At 44.6% G+C, this 17,268-nt stretch overlaps 1 protein-coding gene across 2 annotated transcripts; it reads right to left on the bottom strand.

Moving 5' to 3' along the window:
* Window positions 1-1,734: 1,734 nt before the first annotated feature.
* On the bottom strand, window positions 1,735-16,790 carry ppm1kb (protein phosphatase, Mg2+/Mn2+ dependent 1Kb). Of its 2 annotated transcripts, none has more exons than XM_054778564.1 (7): window positions 16,675-16,790; window positions 14,916-15,439; window positions 14,098-14,195; window positions 10,942-11,107; window positions 9,330-9,474; window positions 8,907-9,041; window positions 1,735-3,623 (listed from the first exon to the last, which is right to left on the bottom strand). In XM_054778564.1, exons 1-7 carry the CDS (start codon window positions 16,675-16,677, stop codon window positions 3,492-3,494), a joined length of 1,203 nt encoding a protein of 400 aa, XP_054634539.1. In that variant the 5' UTR covers window positions 16,678-16,790; the 3' UTR covers window positions 1,735-3,491. The 2 variants fall into 2 exon arrangements, with proteins under 2 accessions (XP_054634539.1, XP_054634540.1); XM_054778565.1 differs by having other exon boundaries at window positions 16,608-16,753.
* Window positions 16,791-17,268: the final 478 nt, after the last annotated feature.

The following is a 17,268-nucleotide window of genomic DNA, read 5'->3' as shown; positions in this document are numbered from 1 at the left end:
TTCACAAAATAGGAGACGCAGCAAGCAAGACAATTGCTCGGATTCTTTTACACTTGTTGCTAGGCAGAAGTCATGGGGCTCTACCGAAACTGACCCGTAAACCAATGAAAAATAATGACACACCAACAGAAAAGCCTGTATTTAATGCAAAATATGAAAAAGAAATGTGAAAAAGTCAAAACATAACTGTGGTTTATCACACCCGAGTTCAATTTCTCTAGTTATAAAGCCATTTCTAAAGCTTTGGGACTCCTGCGAACCAACGTGAGAGCCATTATTCACAAATGGTGTAAACATGGAACAGTTCCCAGAAGTGTCTGGCCAGTGTCTGGCCAACCAAAATGACCCCAAGAGCGCAGCAACGACTCATCCAAGAGATCACAAAAGACCCCACAACAACATGCAAAGAACTGCAGACCTCATTTGCTTCAGTTAATGTCAGTGTTCATGACTCCACCATAAGAAAAACATGAGGCAAAAATGGCCTGCATGGCAGAGTTCCAAGAGGAAAACCACTGCTGAACAAAAAGAACATTAAGGCTCATCTCAGTGTTGCCAGAAAACATCTTGATGATCCCCAAGACCTTTGGGAAAATACTCTGTGGTCTGATGAGACAAAAGTTGGAACATTTTGGAAGGTGTGTGTCTCATTACATCTGGCGTAAAAGTAATGCCGCATTTCAGAAAAAGAACATCATACCAAGAGTAAAATGTGGTGGTGGTAATGTGATGGTCTGGGCCTGTTTTGCTGCTCCGGGACCTGGAAGACTGTTGTTTATCACTTGCTGTGATAAATGGAACCATGAATTCTGCTGTCTACCAAAAAATCCTGAAGGAGAATGTCTGGCCATCTGTTGGTGACCTCAAGCTGAAACCAACTTGGGTTCTGCAGCAGGACAATGATCCAAAACACACCAGCAAGTCCACCTCTGAATGGCTGAAGAAAAACAAAATGAAGACTTTGGAGTGGCCTAGTCAAAGTCCTGACCTGAATCCTATTGAGATGTTGGAATGACCTTAAAAAGGCGCTTCATGCTGGAAAAACCTCCAATGTGGCTGAATTACAACATTTCTGCAAAGATGAGTGGGCCAAAATTCCTCCACAGCGCTGTAAGAGACTCATTGCAAGTTATCACAAACGCTTGATTGCAGTTGTTGCTGCTAAGGGTGGCCCAACCAGTTATTAGATTTAGGGGGCAATCACTTTTTCCACACAGGGCCATGTAGGTTTGGATTTTATTTCTCCCTTAAAAAATGTTTCATTTTGTGTTCAGCTGTGTTGTCATTGACTAATACATAAATTTGTTTGATGATCTGAAACATTTAAGTGTGACAAACATGCAAAACAATAAATCAGGAAGCGGGCAAACACTTTCACACCACTGTACATTACTAGCTGTTCCAACAACTTACAGTCGCGGGAAATGAAATATTTACGGTATATGTATGTATGTATACTCATACTCATTTTCTAATATATTAAGAGCTAATTGAGATTCTGATCTTTACAATAGTGTATACTGTACATTACCCTTTACAAAAATAACATGTAAAAATCCAAACCTTTTTCAAGCACTATTAAGTTACATTTCTAGCTAAATTTCAACACTAACACTAAAGTTAAATGGTATATTTATAATCATACTGTATGTATATGCACATCATTTTGCGAACATATTTGCAAAGAACAGTGTATATAAATTATCCTTTGCAAAGATAATAATAAAAGAAGACTTTTTGCATATTTCCAGAAACACAGATTTAATTGTTACATGTCAATGCTGTGTAACATTCTCCCAGGTCAACAGAAACAATGATTCCATTTCAAAAGGAAAGAAAAAAAAAGTTACTTTTTCCACAGACAAGCGGGCTTGTTGGGAGGTTTCTTTACAGATGAGGTCTTTTTCTTTCTTTTTTTTTTTTTTTTTTACATGAAACAAAGACTAACATGAGCAGATGGAACAAGTGCGCTGTTACATTATATTGAGGTGTGCTTTGTTCAGTTTTTAAACAAACATTGTTTGTTACATGAAGTCTGTGCACAAACATTAAGATACAATTAACACTTTTTTTGCATAAATAGTATATATTTACACAACATAGACTGTACATTTCTGTACCCTGAATATGTCTTACGCGGGAACCTATCTTGCCAGTATAACATTTGATCATGATTATAGAGCCATAATAACAAAAAATAAAAATAAAAAAAGACTTGTATCGTCAGCAAAAGAACATTCTGGCTTGTGTTTACACTCTAGGACTCGCAATATTTGTGCAAATGGACCGCAACGATTCCTACCCAAGATGACAGAAAGGCGCTCTGACAAACTCCGGTAGAAAGATAAGAACTTTTCATTACATACACAATATTTGGTGATGATCCTTTAGTTTTCAGGAGGTTCCTCTGTATGTACATTAGAGTAGATGTGCTATTCCCACAAGGGTCCGATGTATTCAACAACAAGTACTATTCACACAAACTAGACTTAGTTTACTGACAACTGGTAAAATCCAGGCGCACTCTGAAGTATTTCAAAATGAAACGTGTCCATGTTGGTACGGCCTTGAAATAAAAAAGTGCAAATGCAAGTGCTGCAAACAGCTACAGTGGAACATTTAGGATTCCACGCAGTACGCTCGCCGTTTCTATTTTGTTGAATTTGAAATATTGGAAATATTGGTAGCAGAATTTATCCATTCCGGGGTCAAACCGTCGCCATCATAAAACGTTTTAAGTTAACATTTTTATGAGTGCAAAAATGAAGATAACCACTGTCGGCAGTAAAATGTAAAAACAATAAATGGCATACTGTCGTGATGCAGGTCACTTTAAAATGATTTCTGTCATATTGCGCTCAGCAGCCAGCAAACAGACATCTATCCTGCTTTATGTTGCAAATATATAGCCTCACTTCTGCTTCGAATAAAACCCATTTTTGGTGTTAGTTAAACTTTCATTGCACACTAAGCAGAAGAGATATGCTGATGTCTCAGGTGAAGTTGTACGTGATGGTTGGGGGTGGGTGTTGGACAAGATAAAAGACCCTGTGCCACAAGAAATGATCCAATTTCAACTTAATTGGTCTGAAAATGATTATTTACGACAAATAATGTATAATTGTTCAGTTATCGATGCCAGTGACGATATGGCGACAGGCAGAACCATTAAATGTTCTTTCACTAGATGGCAGCAGGTACATAATCCACCTGTTGCCATTCATACAACTGAATAAGCCATGGCACGCTTGGTGGTGCGCAGTGAGATTTTTCCAGAATTGGTTGGGCAACGCTGCTCTCGTTCTACAAAAAGCGTGGGGTAAAGACTTTGTCAATGAGTGCACTTTGCCAATTCAACAAACCTCACAGAGCTGGGCAGAACACACACAGATTATTTTCACATCAAGGGCACTGTTGTTGACTGCATTGCACATACCCCTTCACCCAAGCATCCCCTGCCTGCCCACCACCCTCCACCACCACCACCACGACTACGCCCACCGCCCGCTGGACACGAAACTTCGGCTGAAGGAGAAGCTTGTCTCTGAATTGGTGTGCTTCCCCCAGGCGCCAAAGGGCACCACGATGATGGTGCTGTTGTCCTCTGAGCCGTACTGCAGAGCCTAGAGGACGAGCACAGGTAGTTAAAAATGTCATGTCGCATGACCACCCAAGCATTCATCAGGGTTCATACACCTTTCCTGCAACTTGCAGCTATTGCCAATTAAAGTTCCCATATAGTAGTATTCTTCAATGTGTCAGAGGTCTGTGTAGGGGTGTCCTACAACTGCAACCTTTTCACATCCGATCCAGTTCCGATGTTGCAGCCTTGAATATCGTCCGATATCGATCAGATATCAGCACAGATCATGCATACTTTTGTTACTTGTTTAGTAGTGTGGAATGATAGGAAAGGTATGATGATGTGATATTACTCAAACAGATAATGTCAGCAACGGTAGATATGAGAAAAATTCATCCATTTATCCATCCATCTTCTTGATGCATCCGGTGTATCCACAATAGGCATAATGTAGCAAGGCTCGACGTGCTCAATGAAGCGTTTAAACCCGACATCACACACCACCGACAGGGGCTGGCGCTCTTCTGTTACAGCTGATGACTTTTTGCCATCCTGTGGGAGTTTCTCACGCTTTGCAAATGTATCAAACAGCGGTGGATGTTTCAGGAAAGGGTGTAGTTGCTTAAATCCTTCTTCAAATGTGCGATGAGCTTGGTCTTATTAAACTTGCCCAGTTCTGTGCCACCATGGGAAACTTGTGCATGATAATTTTTGCAACACAGCCACACGCCTGATATCATCATTATCCTTGGTAAAAACACTATCACACGCTGTTGTTGTGATGAAGTGGGTTCTGCATGCTGAATAGAAGGACTGCTGCTGGATAGAAGTGCTGGAATGGACTGACTGTATCGGAGTGCCAATATTGGAGATTTTAGATGCAGGCCAATATAATCCGATACCGTTTTTTTTTGGCTGATATTGAACCAATATTTGATATCCTTATCGAATCGGGACACCCCTAGTAGTGTATTGGATGTGTGTTGGTCAAAATCTAGCCCTGTTACTGGAATTTAGACAGTTTAAAAAGTGCTTTTAGGTGGCTGCCCACACTGTTTTCAGGTATTTTCTTGTTTCAGCCTTTCATCTACACAGACTTCTGGCTGCCCTGAAACAGCTTCCAGTGTGGGAAAATCTGAAATCACCGGCTTGTCGTTGTCATGGGGACAACAAAGCCGCTACTTTCTGGAAGCGAGTGCGCGAGGTGGAGATGTTCCGGCTGAATACTGTTGGACTCACCTCAACAGGGCTCTGAAACCAGTCCTTTATTTAGTACTTTCTGGCGTTTCCGGCAGTGAGAGGCTACGGACAGGGTTGGCAATTCTTGTTGCTCCCCAGTTCGTGGCCTGTACGTTGGAGGTTAAACACGGTGAACGAGAGGGTAGTCCCCTCCGCCTTCAGGTGGCGGGACGGGTTCTGACTGTTTGCACTTATGCGCCAAACAGCAGTTCAGAATGGAGTTCCCTTGTTCTGCTGGGGGACTTCAACGTTAACGTTGGCAGCAACACTAAGACCTGGAGAGCTGTGATTGGAAGGAACGGCCTCCTGATCTGAACTCAAGCCGTGCTTTGTTATTGAACTTCTGAGCTTGTCACAGACTGTTCATAACGAACACAAGGATGTGCATGTGGCCCCGAGACACCCTGGACCGCAGTTCGATGATTGACTTTGTGGTTGTGTCATCGGACTTTCGGCCATATCTTTTGGACACTCGGGTGAAGAGGGGGCAGAGCTGTCAACCAATCACCACCCCGTGGTGAGTTGGCTCAGATCATGGGGGGGGGGATGCCGGTCAGAACTGGCAGGCCCAAACGCACTGTGAGGGTCTGCTGGGAACATCTGGCAGAGTCCCATATGAAAATTAGTTTCAATTCCCACCTCCGGTAAAACTTCGACCATGTTCCGAGGGAGGCGGCGGACATTGAGTCCGAAGGCAGCTGACAGGTACCGGCAGGCCAAGCGGTCTGTGGCTCTGACGGTTGCTGAAGCAAAAACTCAGACAGTTCCGAGTTCGGAGAAGCCACGGAGTGCGGAGAAGCCATGGAAAACGACTTCCGGACGGCTTCGGAGATATTCTGGACCACCATCGTCTTAGGAGGGGAAAGCAGTGCAAAATCAACAACGTGTATGTATGTATGTATGTATGTACTTTATTTATCCCACAGCGGGGAAATTTACTTGTTACAGCAGCAAGCAAGCAAGACAAGTAAAGAGAACAGTGTAAAGAAAGCATAGTGTCTACAACATGGTTCAGGTGGTGCAGGTGTTGTAGAGCCTGATAGCGGTCGGTATGAAGGACCTGCGGAACCTCTCCTTCTTACACCGTGGGTGTAACAGTCTGCTGCTGAAGGAGCTGTTCAGGGAAACAACAGTGTCATGTAGCGGGTGAGAGGTGTTGTTCATGATGGATGTCAGCTTAGCCAACATCCTTCTCTCCCCCACTTCCTCCACGGAGTCCAGAGGACCGTCCAGGACAGAGCTCGCTCTCCTGATCAGCTTTTTTGATCCTGCTCCTGTCCCTTTCCGTGCTGCCCCCTCTCCAGCAGCCCACAGCATAGAAGATGGCTGAGGCCACCACAGAGTCATAAAAGGTCCGTAAAAGAGTCCTGCACACACCAAAGGACCTCAGTCCCCTCAGCAGGTGGAGGCGACTCTGGCCCTTCTTGTAGAGGGCGTGGGTGTTGACGGACCAGTCCAGCTTGTTGTTAAGGTGAACACCCAGGAATTTGTAGCTGTCTACCAACTCTATGTCCGCTCCCTGGATGTTCACCGGTGTAAAGTGAGATGTTTTCCTCTGGAAGTTAATGATCATCTCCTTTGTCTTGCTGTTGTTGAGCTGCAGCTGGTTAAGCTCACTCCAGCTGACAAAGTCCCTGATGACCGTCCTGTATTCCAGATCATTCCCCTCTGAAACACAACCAACGATGGCTGTGTCGTCGGAGAACTTCTGGATGTGACACTGTGTGGAGTTGTGTGTAAAGTCCGAGGTGTAGAGGGTGAAGAGGAAAGGGGAGAGCACCGTACCCTGAGGGGCACCTGTGCTGCAGAGTACCATGTCAGACACACAGTGACGGAGCCTCACATACTGTGGTCTGTTGGTGAGGTAGTCTATAACCCATGCAGTCAGGTGTTGGTCTACTCCCACACTCTCCATCTTCACTCTGAGCAGTGACGGCTGGATGGTGTTGAAGGCACTGGAGAAGTCAAAAAACATGACCCTCACAGCGCTCCCGCTGTCCTCCAGGTGTAGCAGTGATCTGTGCAGCAGGTAGATCACTGCGTCGTCCACTCCGATCCGAGGCCGGTAAGCAAACTGCAGGGGGTCCAGCTGAGTGCCCACCAGGGGTCGCAGGTGCTGCAGGATAATCCTCTCCATGGTCTTCATCAGGTGAGAGGTCAAGGCAACAGGCCTGAAGTGGTTAGGCTCCTTGGGACGCGGTGTCTTTGGGATCGGGACCACACAGGAGGTCTTACACAGGGCCGGGACTTTCTCCGGGCTCAGGCTGAGGTTGAACAAGTGCCTGAGAACTCCACAGAGCTGGTCAGCACAGTCCTTGAGGATTCTAGGGCTGATGCCGTCCGGTCCCGGGGCCTTCCTTGCCTTGATCTTCCTCAGCTGACTTCTCACCTGATCATCAGTTATGGAGAGGGGAGTAGAGGATGGCTGGGATGGGGATGTGGGGGTGAAGAGTGGTGAGTTGGTAGGGGAGGGAGGGAGGGCAGACTCAAATCTGTTAAAAAACAGATTGAGTTCATCTGCCCAGATCTTGTCCCTACTGGCTTGGTCTCTCCCCACTCCTTTACCATGGCCTGGGTGGGGTATGGTGGGGATGGTGTGCTGCTGACCTCGACTTGAGATGTTGTGGACCGGTGGAAGGAACACTTTGAAGACCTCAATCCCACAGACACGTCTTCCAATGAGGAGTTCAGCAGCGCAGTGCCTGGACTCCACAGTGGGCTCTCCTATCCCTGGGGGTGAGGTTGCTGAAGTTGTCAAAAAGCTTCTCGATGGCAGGGTCCCAGGGGTGGATGAGATCCGCCCTGAGTTCATCAAGGCCCCGGATGCTGTCGGCTGGATTGGAAGAATTGAGTGGTGGTACCCCTTTTTAAGAAGGGGGGCCGGAGGGTGTGTTCCAACTATCATATCTCGGATTGAGGAGGAGCAGTGTGGTTTTCGTCCTGGTCGTGGAACTGTGGACCAGCTCTACACTCTCGGCAGAGTCCTTGAGGGTGCCCAACCAGGCTACATGTGCTTTGTGGACTTGGAGAAGGCCTTCAACCGTGTTCCTTGAGGAATTCTGTGGGGCGTACTCTGGAAATATGGAATATCAGACGACCTAATTCAGGCTGTTTGTTCCCTTTATGACCGGTGTCAAGAGTTTGGTTTGCATTGTTGGCAATATGTCAGATCCGTTTTCAGTGAGGGTTGGACTCCGCCAGGGCTGCCAATTCTGTTCATCCTTTTTATGAACAGAATTTCTAGGCGCAGCCAGGACGTTGAGGGGTTCCGGTTTGGTGGCTGTAGGATTGGGTCTCTGCTTTTTGCAGATGATGTGGTCCTGCTGACTTCATCGAGCTGTGACCTTCAACTCTCACTGGATCGGTTCGCAGCAGAGTGTGAAGCAGCCGAGATGAGAATCAGCACCTCCAAGTCCAAGTCCACGGTTCTCTTCCAGAAAAGGGTGCCATCTCCTGGTCAGGGATGAGATCCTGCCCCAAGTGGAAGAGTACCTTGGGGTCTTGTTCACGAGTGAGGGAAGGATGGAGCGTGAGATTGACAGGTGTATTGGTGCGGCAGTGATGCGGACTCTGCATCGGTATGTTGTGGTGAAGATGGAGCTGAGCCGAAAGGCAAAGCTCTCAATTTACCAGTCGATCTACGTTCCTGCCCTCACTCATGAGCTTTGGGTAGTGACCGAAAGGACAAGATCATGGCTGGGCTCTCCCTTAGAGACACGGTGAGAAGCTCTGTCATCCGGGAGAAACTGAGTAGAACCACTACTTCTCCACTTTGAGAGGAGCCAGATGAGATGGCTTGGGCACCTGGTCAGGATGCCTCCCGGACGTCTCCCTGGGGAGGTGTTCAGGGCACATCCGACTGGTAGGAGGCCTCAGTGAAGACCCAGGACACATTGGAGAGACTATGTCTCTCACCTGGCCTGGGAATGCTTCGAGATCCTCCGGGAGGAGCTGGACGAAGTGGCCAGGGAAAGGGAAGTCTGGGCTTCCTTGCCTAGGCTGCTGCCCCGGCGCCCCGACCTCAGATAAGCGGTAGAAGATGGATGGATGTTACATGACATACATGTGACACTCGATCTCCTACCTGCTCAGAGATGCGCTGTGCTGCCTCTTTGGGGTCGTGACACTGGTTGATGACGTTGCAGATCTCCTGGCTGTTCATGATGAAGTTGATGCCATCAGTGGTCAGTGCCAGGAAAGAGTCGTGGACGTGGGACAGCTGAGGAAAAGGCCAGACTCATACTTTAAAAAGCCTTTCACCACCAAGTGGCACCTTATTGCTACTGCAGCTTTGAAAGGATATCATAAACAAATGTGTATTTCATAGTAGCAGAGAGACTTAATGAAGGCAAACACCAACATCTCCTTGACAGGTTTAAGTTTTTCCACTTAACAGGTGAACTATTGAGTGTGTGAACCACTTCTTTAGTACGTTCAGATATAAAGATCGTTGATCAAAACACAGATATTTTGTGTACTTTCACCCTGTTATGACTTTATAATGTACCGTTATTCTCTTGGTCTCTGGCTCGGCAATGACCCCCATGTTCTTCAAGTCAAAGTCTCCGATGCTTCGTGTCATAGCCAACCTGCCATTGACGTTTGACTGTCCCAGACTGTTCCAAGTGATGAAGCCCCCGCTCCTCTTGATCCTGGCCATGCGTGCAGAGGCAAAGAGGAAGTGAGTACACCTGCATAGCCTCGTATCAGAAATTCTGCCTTTAACAACACAACAATTTAACAAATACCATAAATGCCCCAGTTAACGCTTATATTTAGTTAACCGCAGTCTTCTTGTCGTCCAGAAAAATAATCACTGGGGTCTCTAATAAGTGTCTGTCGGCAACATCATGATGTAATTTGCTTACTATAACAAGATGCCAGTACTGAAGTACTCCATGCGCTTTGAAATGTTGGTTGCACTATTTAGCTGTTGGTGAGAAACTCATGCACGTAAAGGCCCTGTCACACCTTGACGATTTAGCCAGCGTACACCAACGTATGGAAAATTTGGCCAATACGCTGGCGTACGTCGAATAAGTTATGGGTAAGTTTTGTATAAGTCAAGAGCACGCTGAAGCACGCCGGCATACGTCGTAGTACGTCCAAGTCGTCCAAAAGTTTTGTGCATGCACAAAACTTTGACGTATGTCAACGTATGATTCATACGCGAGCAATAAGTTATGCGATCGTTGACGCCCGTTCACACACGTTATTTGTAAGTTACGCACAAGTCGTAATTCGTCAACATGCCTTGAGACAAAACTGTGTCTTCTTGGCTCTCTTCTTGGCAAGGATTGGCTGAGAGGAGATGGAGGCTGTTGTGTTTGCAGATACGCTACATTATGCTATGCCTTGTAGGAAATCCATATTTATACTGCTACATGCTTGACCAGTAGAGGGCACTGTAACACTGGGCATGGAACCAACAGGAGGGGAAGAGGCGTTATAACCTGCTTCATCTCCATCAGAGTGAGAGTGGGAGGGGGGAGCTGTGGGTGGTGATGGATCCTTCTTACGTCCAAGTCCTCGCCGTCGGCCTCCGTCACTGCCCTGATACTTCTTGGCAGCGGTCTTAGAAATTTTCTTCGGCATGATGGTGATGTTGACACTGCGATGTCTAGTGAGGTGAGTCATCAGGTGCAGCCTTTTTATAGGCTACGGCACGTGATTGTTGGCCATACGCTGCCGTGCAGTTTGCGTAAGTTAGACTGGTGTTGGGCATAAGTTGTGAACGCCGACAACAAGCTATGCATTTGTTGGTATAAGTTGTCTATAAGTTATAGAAACGTTCTATACAAGTTCCTAATACGTCATGTATACGTCGAACTCGTTATGAATACGCTATGTATGCGCCCAAAATTGAAAAAAACGTCGACAGTTCAACGTATGCCAACAAAATGGTCACGTCGGGCATGCGCTGGCTAAATCGTAAAGGTGTGACAGGGCCTTTACACTTGCCATTTAGAATGACCTTATCAATTACTAAAGCTGGCAGAGCAGCTCTCTCCTTACTGCTATTAAAACATTGGTTATGTTGCTGCTGTGTTTTGCGAAATGTTTGTTAATAAAAGAGCACGGGTAGGTAAGTAAGATGAAATATACAATTGGACTCTGACCTCTCCTTCTCATCCTTCCTCTCAGGAGTATGGTCCACAGTGAGTTTGAGCGCCTTGCCCTTGCGGCACAGCATGGCGCGGCTGTCGCCCACGCTGGCCACCACCAGCTCAATGCCGTCCCTCAGCAGCGCTACGGTGGCGGTGGTGCCCGCATTTATCCCAGGCGCTACAGAGACATTAATTAGGCAGACATGAGAGGCGAGAAGTGGTTTACTCTTTCTCCTTTGTGCACAAACAACACACACACAAGAACGCAGGGGTGGCAGGACTGTAGTTGACAACACAATCATCAATGAAAGGGGAGGGGATACATGCAGTTGGAACAGTGTCAGCTGAACTGTTTACATTTCAAAACAACACTTAGCATTGCTTTAAACTTTATCCCATGGAAGCTTGTCTCATACAAATGCATTCTGATGTTTGTTTTGCAGCAGCAAAAGGGAAACTTTTTTGCTGCAAATATAACTAAACGCTAAGTAATGGAAGTTTACACTGGTTTAACACCTTGTACAAAATACTTTCAGCCAATTTTAGCACACTGTCAAATGACAACCACGTATGTCACATTATAAGTGGCCCTCAGTGTTTCGTGATGACGTACGAGCTTACATAAATAAATTAAAACCTTAATTTTGGTCCATAAACACGGGGAATTGGGGAACTATTTACAGCGTGCCGCACCGCGGAAGAATACACAATGTGCTCAACATTGCCCACACTTGTTTCATTAAGGACCATCATTAAAGATAAAGATTGTATTGTAATGTCACCCCGGATGTTGCAAGGATGGCCAGGATCAATCAACAATATCTTTGTTTGCAAAAACAAAACAGACTACTGTCAGCCGAACCACGCCAAAAACAACATGAGCAACTCAACTGTCCTCTCTGCATGCAGCAACACACACAGACAGAACACACGTCACATTCACAGACGGTCAGAGACTACAAAACTTTTTAACAGCACACAAGGCGCTGATCCTCTGAAAGCGATAGTAATAACAAAGCAGTGTACTGGTCTTATTATTGGCAGGGAAAGGTTGCTAGAAGGGGTGTCACGAGACACTCAGTTCACGAGATGAGACGATACATGAGATTGGGTCTGCTGGGACGAGATGGGATTTTAACGTTACTTTTATGAAAAGTACAATAGAAAAAGATAAAAAATATAGGACAGTATATTGCAATCTACTAATTTAATTTCTACTATGTTACATTATTCTGCCTTCTGTGTATGCTACCTTCATGTGTTCTGTGTACAGTCTGAGTGACTTAGGAATTAATTCAGATTTAATTTAGGTGTAAGTGTAACTTGTATGTAGCACAAAACCGCCTGTATGATGATTTAAGGAACTATAACGAGTGATTTCATAATAACGTTTCAGAAAATGTACTTTGACAAAATACAGCAAATCTGACTCCTTTTGAACAGATTTACAGTACAGTATCACCAAGTCTTTACAAAGTCATCATTGAATGTTGTACAGTATGTTTCAAAGTAATAATTGTTCAATCTGGCTGACAGTAATGCCCCGCCATAACAATGCCGTCTAATGAATGGACTGTGGATCTCATTCATGTAAAAAGATGGGTAGCAAAAATACCAAAATATCTGTTACATAACAGTTTTACTCTAAAATTCTCTTAATTTAGCCAACTGACGGACAACATTGACCTGCGGGTATCAATTGTACTAAACTTTGCAAGAATCAGACCAATGTTGTCATCTGCTCAAAACGTTAGGTTTGTTAATTCGTCACATTTCAGCACTTAAGTTATTACAGGAAAGTAAGCGTCTGATCTTTGCGGTGTTACGAGTCTTCTGCAAAGTAAAAGGCAGCAAAACTTCCTGCAGACAACGTAGATAAAAAACTGCATACTTGAACGTTGACCAAACATGGAGGAGATATTCACATTGTCCAACATCGTCATTAAGTGTACATACAGGGTTGTCGCTGGACAGTGGCTACATGCTTTAATGCATAAACACTGAGATCTGGTTCTCTAACCAGCTGCAGGGCTATAGTAGCTAGGTGTGATGTTTGGAAGCCAATTGCGCACATTAGACATGCTGCATCATGTGGACTATTTCTGGCAGGGTGACAACAAACAAGTTATCAAAGTGACGCCCGGTCTCACAAGAAGCTCTTGCATACACTTGGTAAGAGAAAGAAGACTGAGAGGTATATAGAGATGAGCGAGGTTGGTAGCTCGAGAGAAAAAGAGAGAGAGAGAGTGAGAGAGAGTGAGAGAGAAGGGTAGAGGGGAGTGAGAGAAAGATAGGGAACCTTCCAGTAGTCCAGGATTTAGGACCCGCTGGACTCTCTCCTTCAATATCTAGCCTCTCGTCATCCACATTGGTGCCAAGGGCCTCCAGCTCTGAGCTGGGTCCGCAGCTGCCGTAGATAACATGCACACACACACAGGCATATTGGGACATTTCACACAGCGCGGCCCGGCTGGGTGCCGCGTAACAGGTAACAGGTAAAACTATTGTTAGCAAAAGCACAAACACATTGTCTTAAACTCGGTAGGTGCTGTAGAAAAGACCATGCAACTTCTTTTACCTCTAATACCAATAGCTTGTGTTGCATTGTGGGGAAATGAACATGTGTGACAAAGAAAAGGAAAAAGCCTTATTACTTCATAATAACCATCCATCATAAACACAACTCTTTAGCTCTATTAGTGAAAATTATTCCAAAATGTGTTTTGATGAGCTTAAAACTACCCTACCAAGACCTTAACATGGTTTACACCGATAGCTGTTTATTTTTTATACAGTGGAAGCCGAAAAGGTCAAACATAATCCAAGTTGTACCACCTACAGGTCGTTGAAAAACAATGTTCCACTGTATGCTTAGCTATATATGGTATTTCCTTTAAAAGCTATTACTAATCTTTTTGGATGCAGTTTTGACAAGCCGTTGAACCCAACAGTTTACTCTGCTACTTGTTTTTTTTTTGTTTTTTTTTATACTCATCAATCATTGGTAAACCTGGATTTAAATGATAGACCTCTCATTTGCTCAGGTCATGACAATGTCCTAGGCCTAACGTTTGAACAGAAAGAAAACAAAAAATGCATTATTCTGTACGACTAACTACCACAACTACAAAGAATATCTTTGCATGTATGCAGCGTGAAAGAACCTACCACTTGAGAGGTGCAAATGCTTTGCGAGAGCTTTGTCTACTTCCAGGAAGGCTTTCTTTAACACCAACTCAAGATTGTCCTCATCTGCCACAAGGTCCCTGAAACAGCAACAGGTTTTTTTCATTCAACATTCTGATTGTGCAATATAAATTCCTTTGATGAAGCCAGATATTAATACAATATCTATCATATTTGCTCAAACAGTGGCCTGTGCTCTAATAGGACGTTTTTACCAACACACACCACATACAGAGCAGAGGTGGTATCTGTAAAGCTCAAGTTTACGGTGGAGTTTGAAGAGAAAGTGAAAGATTGGAGACCCCAGTGTCTCCCCTAACATTACATTAGGGAGCCGCCCTGACCCCGAGACGGTCAGTTTTATTTCCTATACAGTTCCAGTGCACAACATAAGTATACATTTCTTATACAACAGGTCTATACATTGTGCTTAACAAAATAGCCTTATTTTTTAATACTTTATCTGAACAAGAGTCCCACGGGTTTTGATTTTCTGGATTATTTTGGAATCTTTCTTTGGAATTTCTTCTTTTCTTTGGACATCTTTTATAAAATGTGAGGTTTATCATATGCAACTGGCAAGGTGCAATTGCATTACGTCATTTGACGACTCGGCTGCACCACATGTATGTGTGTGTGTCGGTGCTTGTCGAAAGTGTGTTCGCCCTCCTTAGCCCTTCACTACCCGCCCCTTCAAAGCTGTAACCCTAGGGGACACACTGCAACATCTGCTATCACTCGGCAGTTGAGTACAACTCCAGCCACTACATGAACAAATGTAGTATTAATGGTTTTCTTACTTGATAAAATTCTCCATATATTTGTCACAGAAATCTGCCGCTTCCAGCCCGCCGTGCCCGTCAAACACAGCAAAGTAGAGGATGCTGTCAGTCATTTGAGACAGTTGGAAGCGGTCTTCGTTCTCCTTGCGTTGCCCGATGAGCGAGGCGCACCCCACCTTGGAAAGACTGACCTTGGGAATGGGCTTGCCGTAACGGATGCTTGAGGGCAGCAGGATGGGCTCGTCAATGCGATTGTCCCAGATACCAAATGAGTCCCAGGTGGTGGGACGCCCACTGCTGTCTGCATCAAAGCGTGTGCTGCTGTGTCGGTTTCCCGAAGGGGTATAAATCTGCCTCAGGGGGATGGTGGACTGAAGGTGGCTGTCCTGCTTTAATGGGAGTGGCACCATGGCCATTTGTGAAAGACCGCTGCGTCCAACATGGGGCCCACTGCACCTTGCCAGGCGGGCAAGATAGGCTATTGACATCACCCTGACAGCAGAAATACAGGACAAGTGCTGGATGTAGAGCGATGGAATCACCTAACGTTGGAAAAAAAAAATTATACACTTGTTTCAGTATGGAATATAGAAGGGTGTGGTGTCTAAAGGTGCAGAAGACTTCAGAAGAGGTGCAGCAGCTTGAAAAGTATTAAAAAATATCTATTTTCAAACCTGTTAAGCTACTGTAACTTCAGTGATGTTTAAAGGCAAAATGTATTTTTAGTTCCTTCAGTGCGAGCATAAGCAGAACCTAGGAGGTGTTATTTCGGGTAACAGGGTGGAAAAGGAAACTATGCAAGTCCGCGCAAAAAATATAAATACTCATCTCAGGGAGATTCATAAGTGAATGCTGCAATATTAATGAAATGAGATTTTAATATTGGGATACGCTGCCTCGGTTTTATTTAAAGATGTCATCAGTCTTTCAAACGCAAACAACTTACAATAAACTTCCACTATGAAGCAATAAGACCACTTATGGTGACCAAATCTTCCAGTGCTGCACGTGCTCAGTTATAAATCGATCACATTGCTTAATTTATTGTTATTAATGTTTCTTCTTTTATTGGTATTAATGTTTCTTCCGTTCTTATTCATTTTCTTGTGTTTTCTTTTTTGGGAGAATGAACAGAATAAGAATTTCATTGCATAGTATAACTACCTGTCTTACTGTGCATATGACAATAAAACTCTTGAATCTTCATCACACGTCACAATATGGTCATTTCGGCGAAATAAAGCCGTTGAGACGTGTGACAATTCGTGGCGCTGCAAAAATATGCATTGCAAATACGTAATTGCCTTTTAGGTTATGAGTTATTCGGTTAACATTAGCCGACAGCAAGTCTGTCTGCCCATTCTCCTCCGCTGTATATGGTTGAATTATCATATGGTTGCGTTAATTTCCAATAGCCTTCTGTCTCGCCATTCCCCTCCGCTATGTATGGTTGAACTATCATATGGTTGCGTTGATTTACAATAGCCTTCTGTCTGCCCATTCTCCTCCGCTATATATGGTTGAACTATCATATGGTTGCGTTAATTTACATTAGCCGAAAGATAACGTTTACATGAAATGCTGTGTGTTAGCATGACAGCTACCTAACGTTAGCGATAGTTGTTAGCCGACGAGCTGGCTAGTCAAGCACTCGACTTCGCCCTCGGCCCAACCTGGCAAAAATGCAACTCCAGCACTCAAGAACCATACCTTATATATTTTCAGATACAGCCGACTTGTTTTATTCTCCTCGGGGAGTCTATTTGTTGACTATTACCATGGAATGAATTCCGCCGCGTTGATGATCGACACTCCTCTCCGCCTGCTCGCTTGCGTAATCCAATGTTATTAAACAAGGCAATAGATAGCCGCGGGCCAATCGGATGGCTACAATCTTCTCCGCCTCTGTCAACGCCCCACTAACAAAGCAGCTGAATGGTCAGTGGAACCGTTACTGACAACCACGCGGACAAATCACCGAGCGGCATCGTGTCAGGCGCGGCTGTGAGACGACAGTAGGGTGAACAGCCATCGGCAGGAAGACATGACCTAAATTCTTCTGTTTACTACTAAACCGTTATCCTATCAACCATTACATCATTGCCATTAGTTTTATTATTATATACATATGACATTATTAAATCATAAATATATTAAATACATGTTATACACTGACGGTATAATTCATTCTTCAACCGATAGGCTTTTCGACCCATTATTCTTATCAGTAAATAAAGTGACTAGTAGGCCAATATATCTACTAGGAGCGTAACATTATCTGAGACGATCGTTTTCAACATTGAGAGTTTCACTAAAGTTTAATACAGATCTGACTAGAAAAAAACAACACAAGCACTTCCTGTTCCGGCTC

Source organism: Dunckerocampus dactyliophorus, chromosome 6 (genome assembly GCF_027744805.1).
Source record: "Dunckerocampus dactyliophorus isolate RoL2022-P2 chromosome 6, RoL_Ddac_1.1, whole genome shotgun sequence".
NCBI lineage: Eukaryota > Metazoa > Chordata > Actinopteri > Syngnathiformes > Syngnathidae > Dunckerocampus > Dunckerocampus dactyliophorus.
Note: the sequence above shows the minus strand (reverse complement) of the source record. Positions and strands in the feature narration are given on the sequence as shown.

Coding starts and splice junctions, on each gene's coding strand:
- ppm1kb (XM_054778564.1), bottom strand. Junction 14,196..14,915: donor TATATGGAGAATTTTATCAA/GTAAGAAAACCA, acceptor TTGCTGTTTCAG/GGACCTTGTGGCAGATGAGG. Junction 9,475..10,941: donor AGGAAGGATGAGAAGGAGAG/GTCAGAGTCCAA, acceptor ACGCATGGCCAG/GATCAAGAGGAGCGGGGGCT.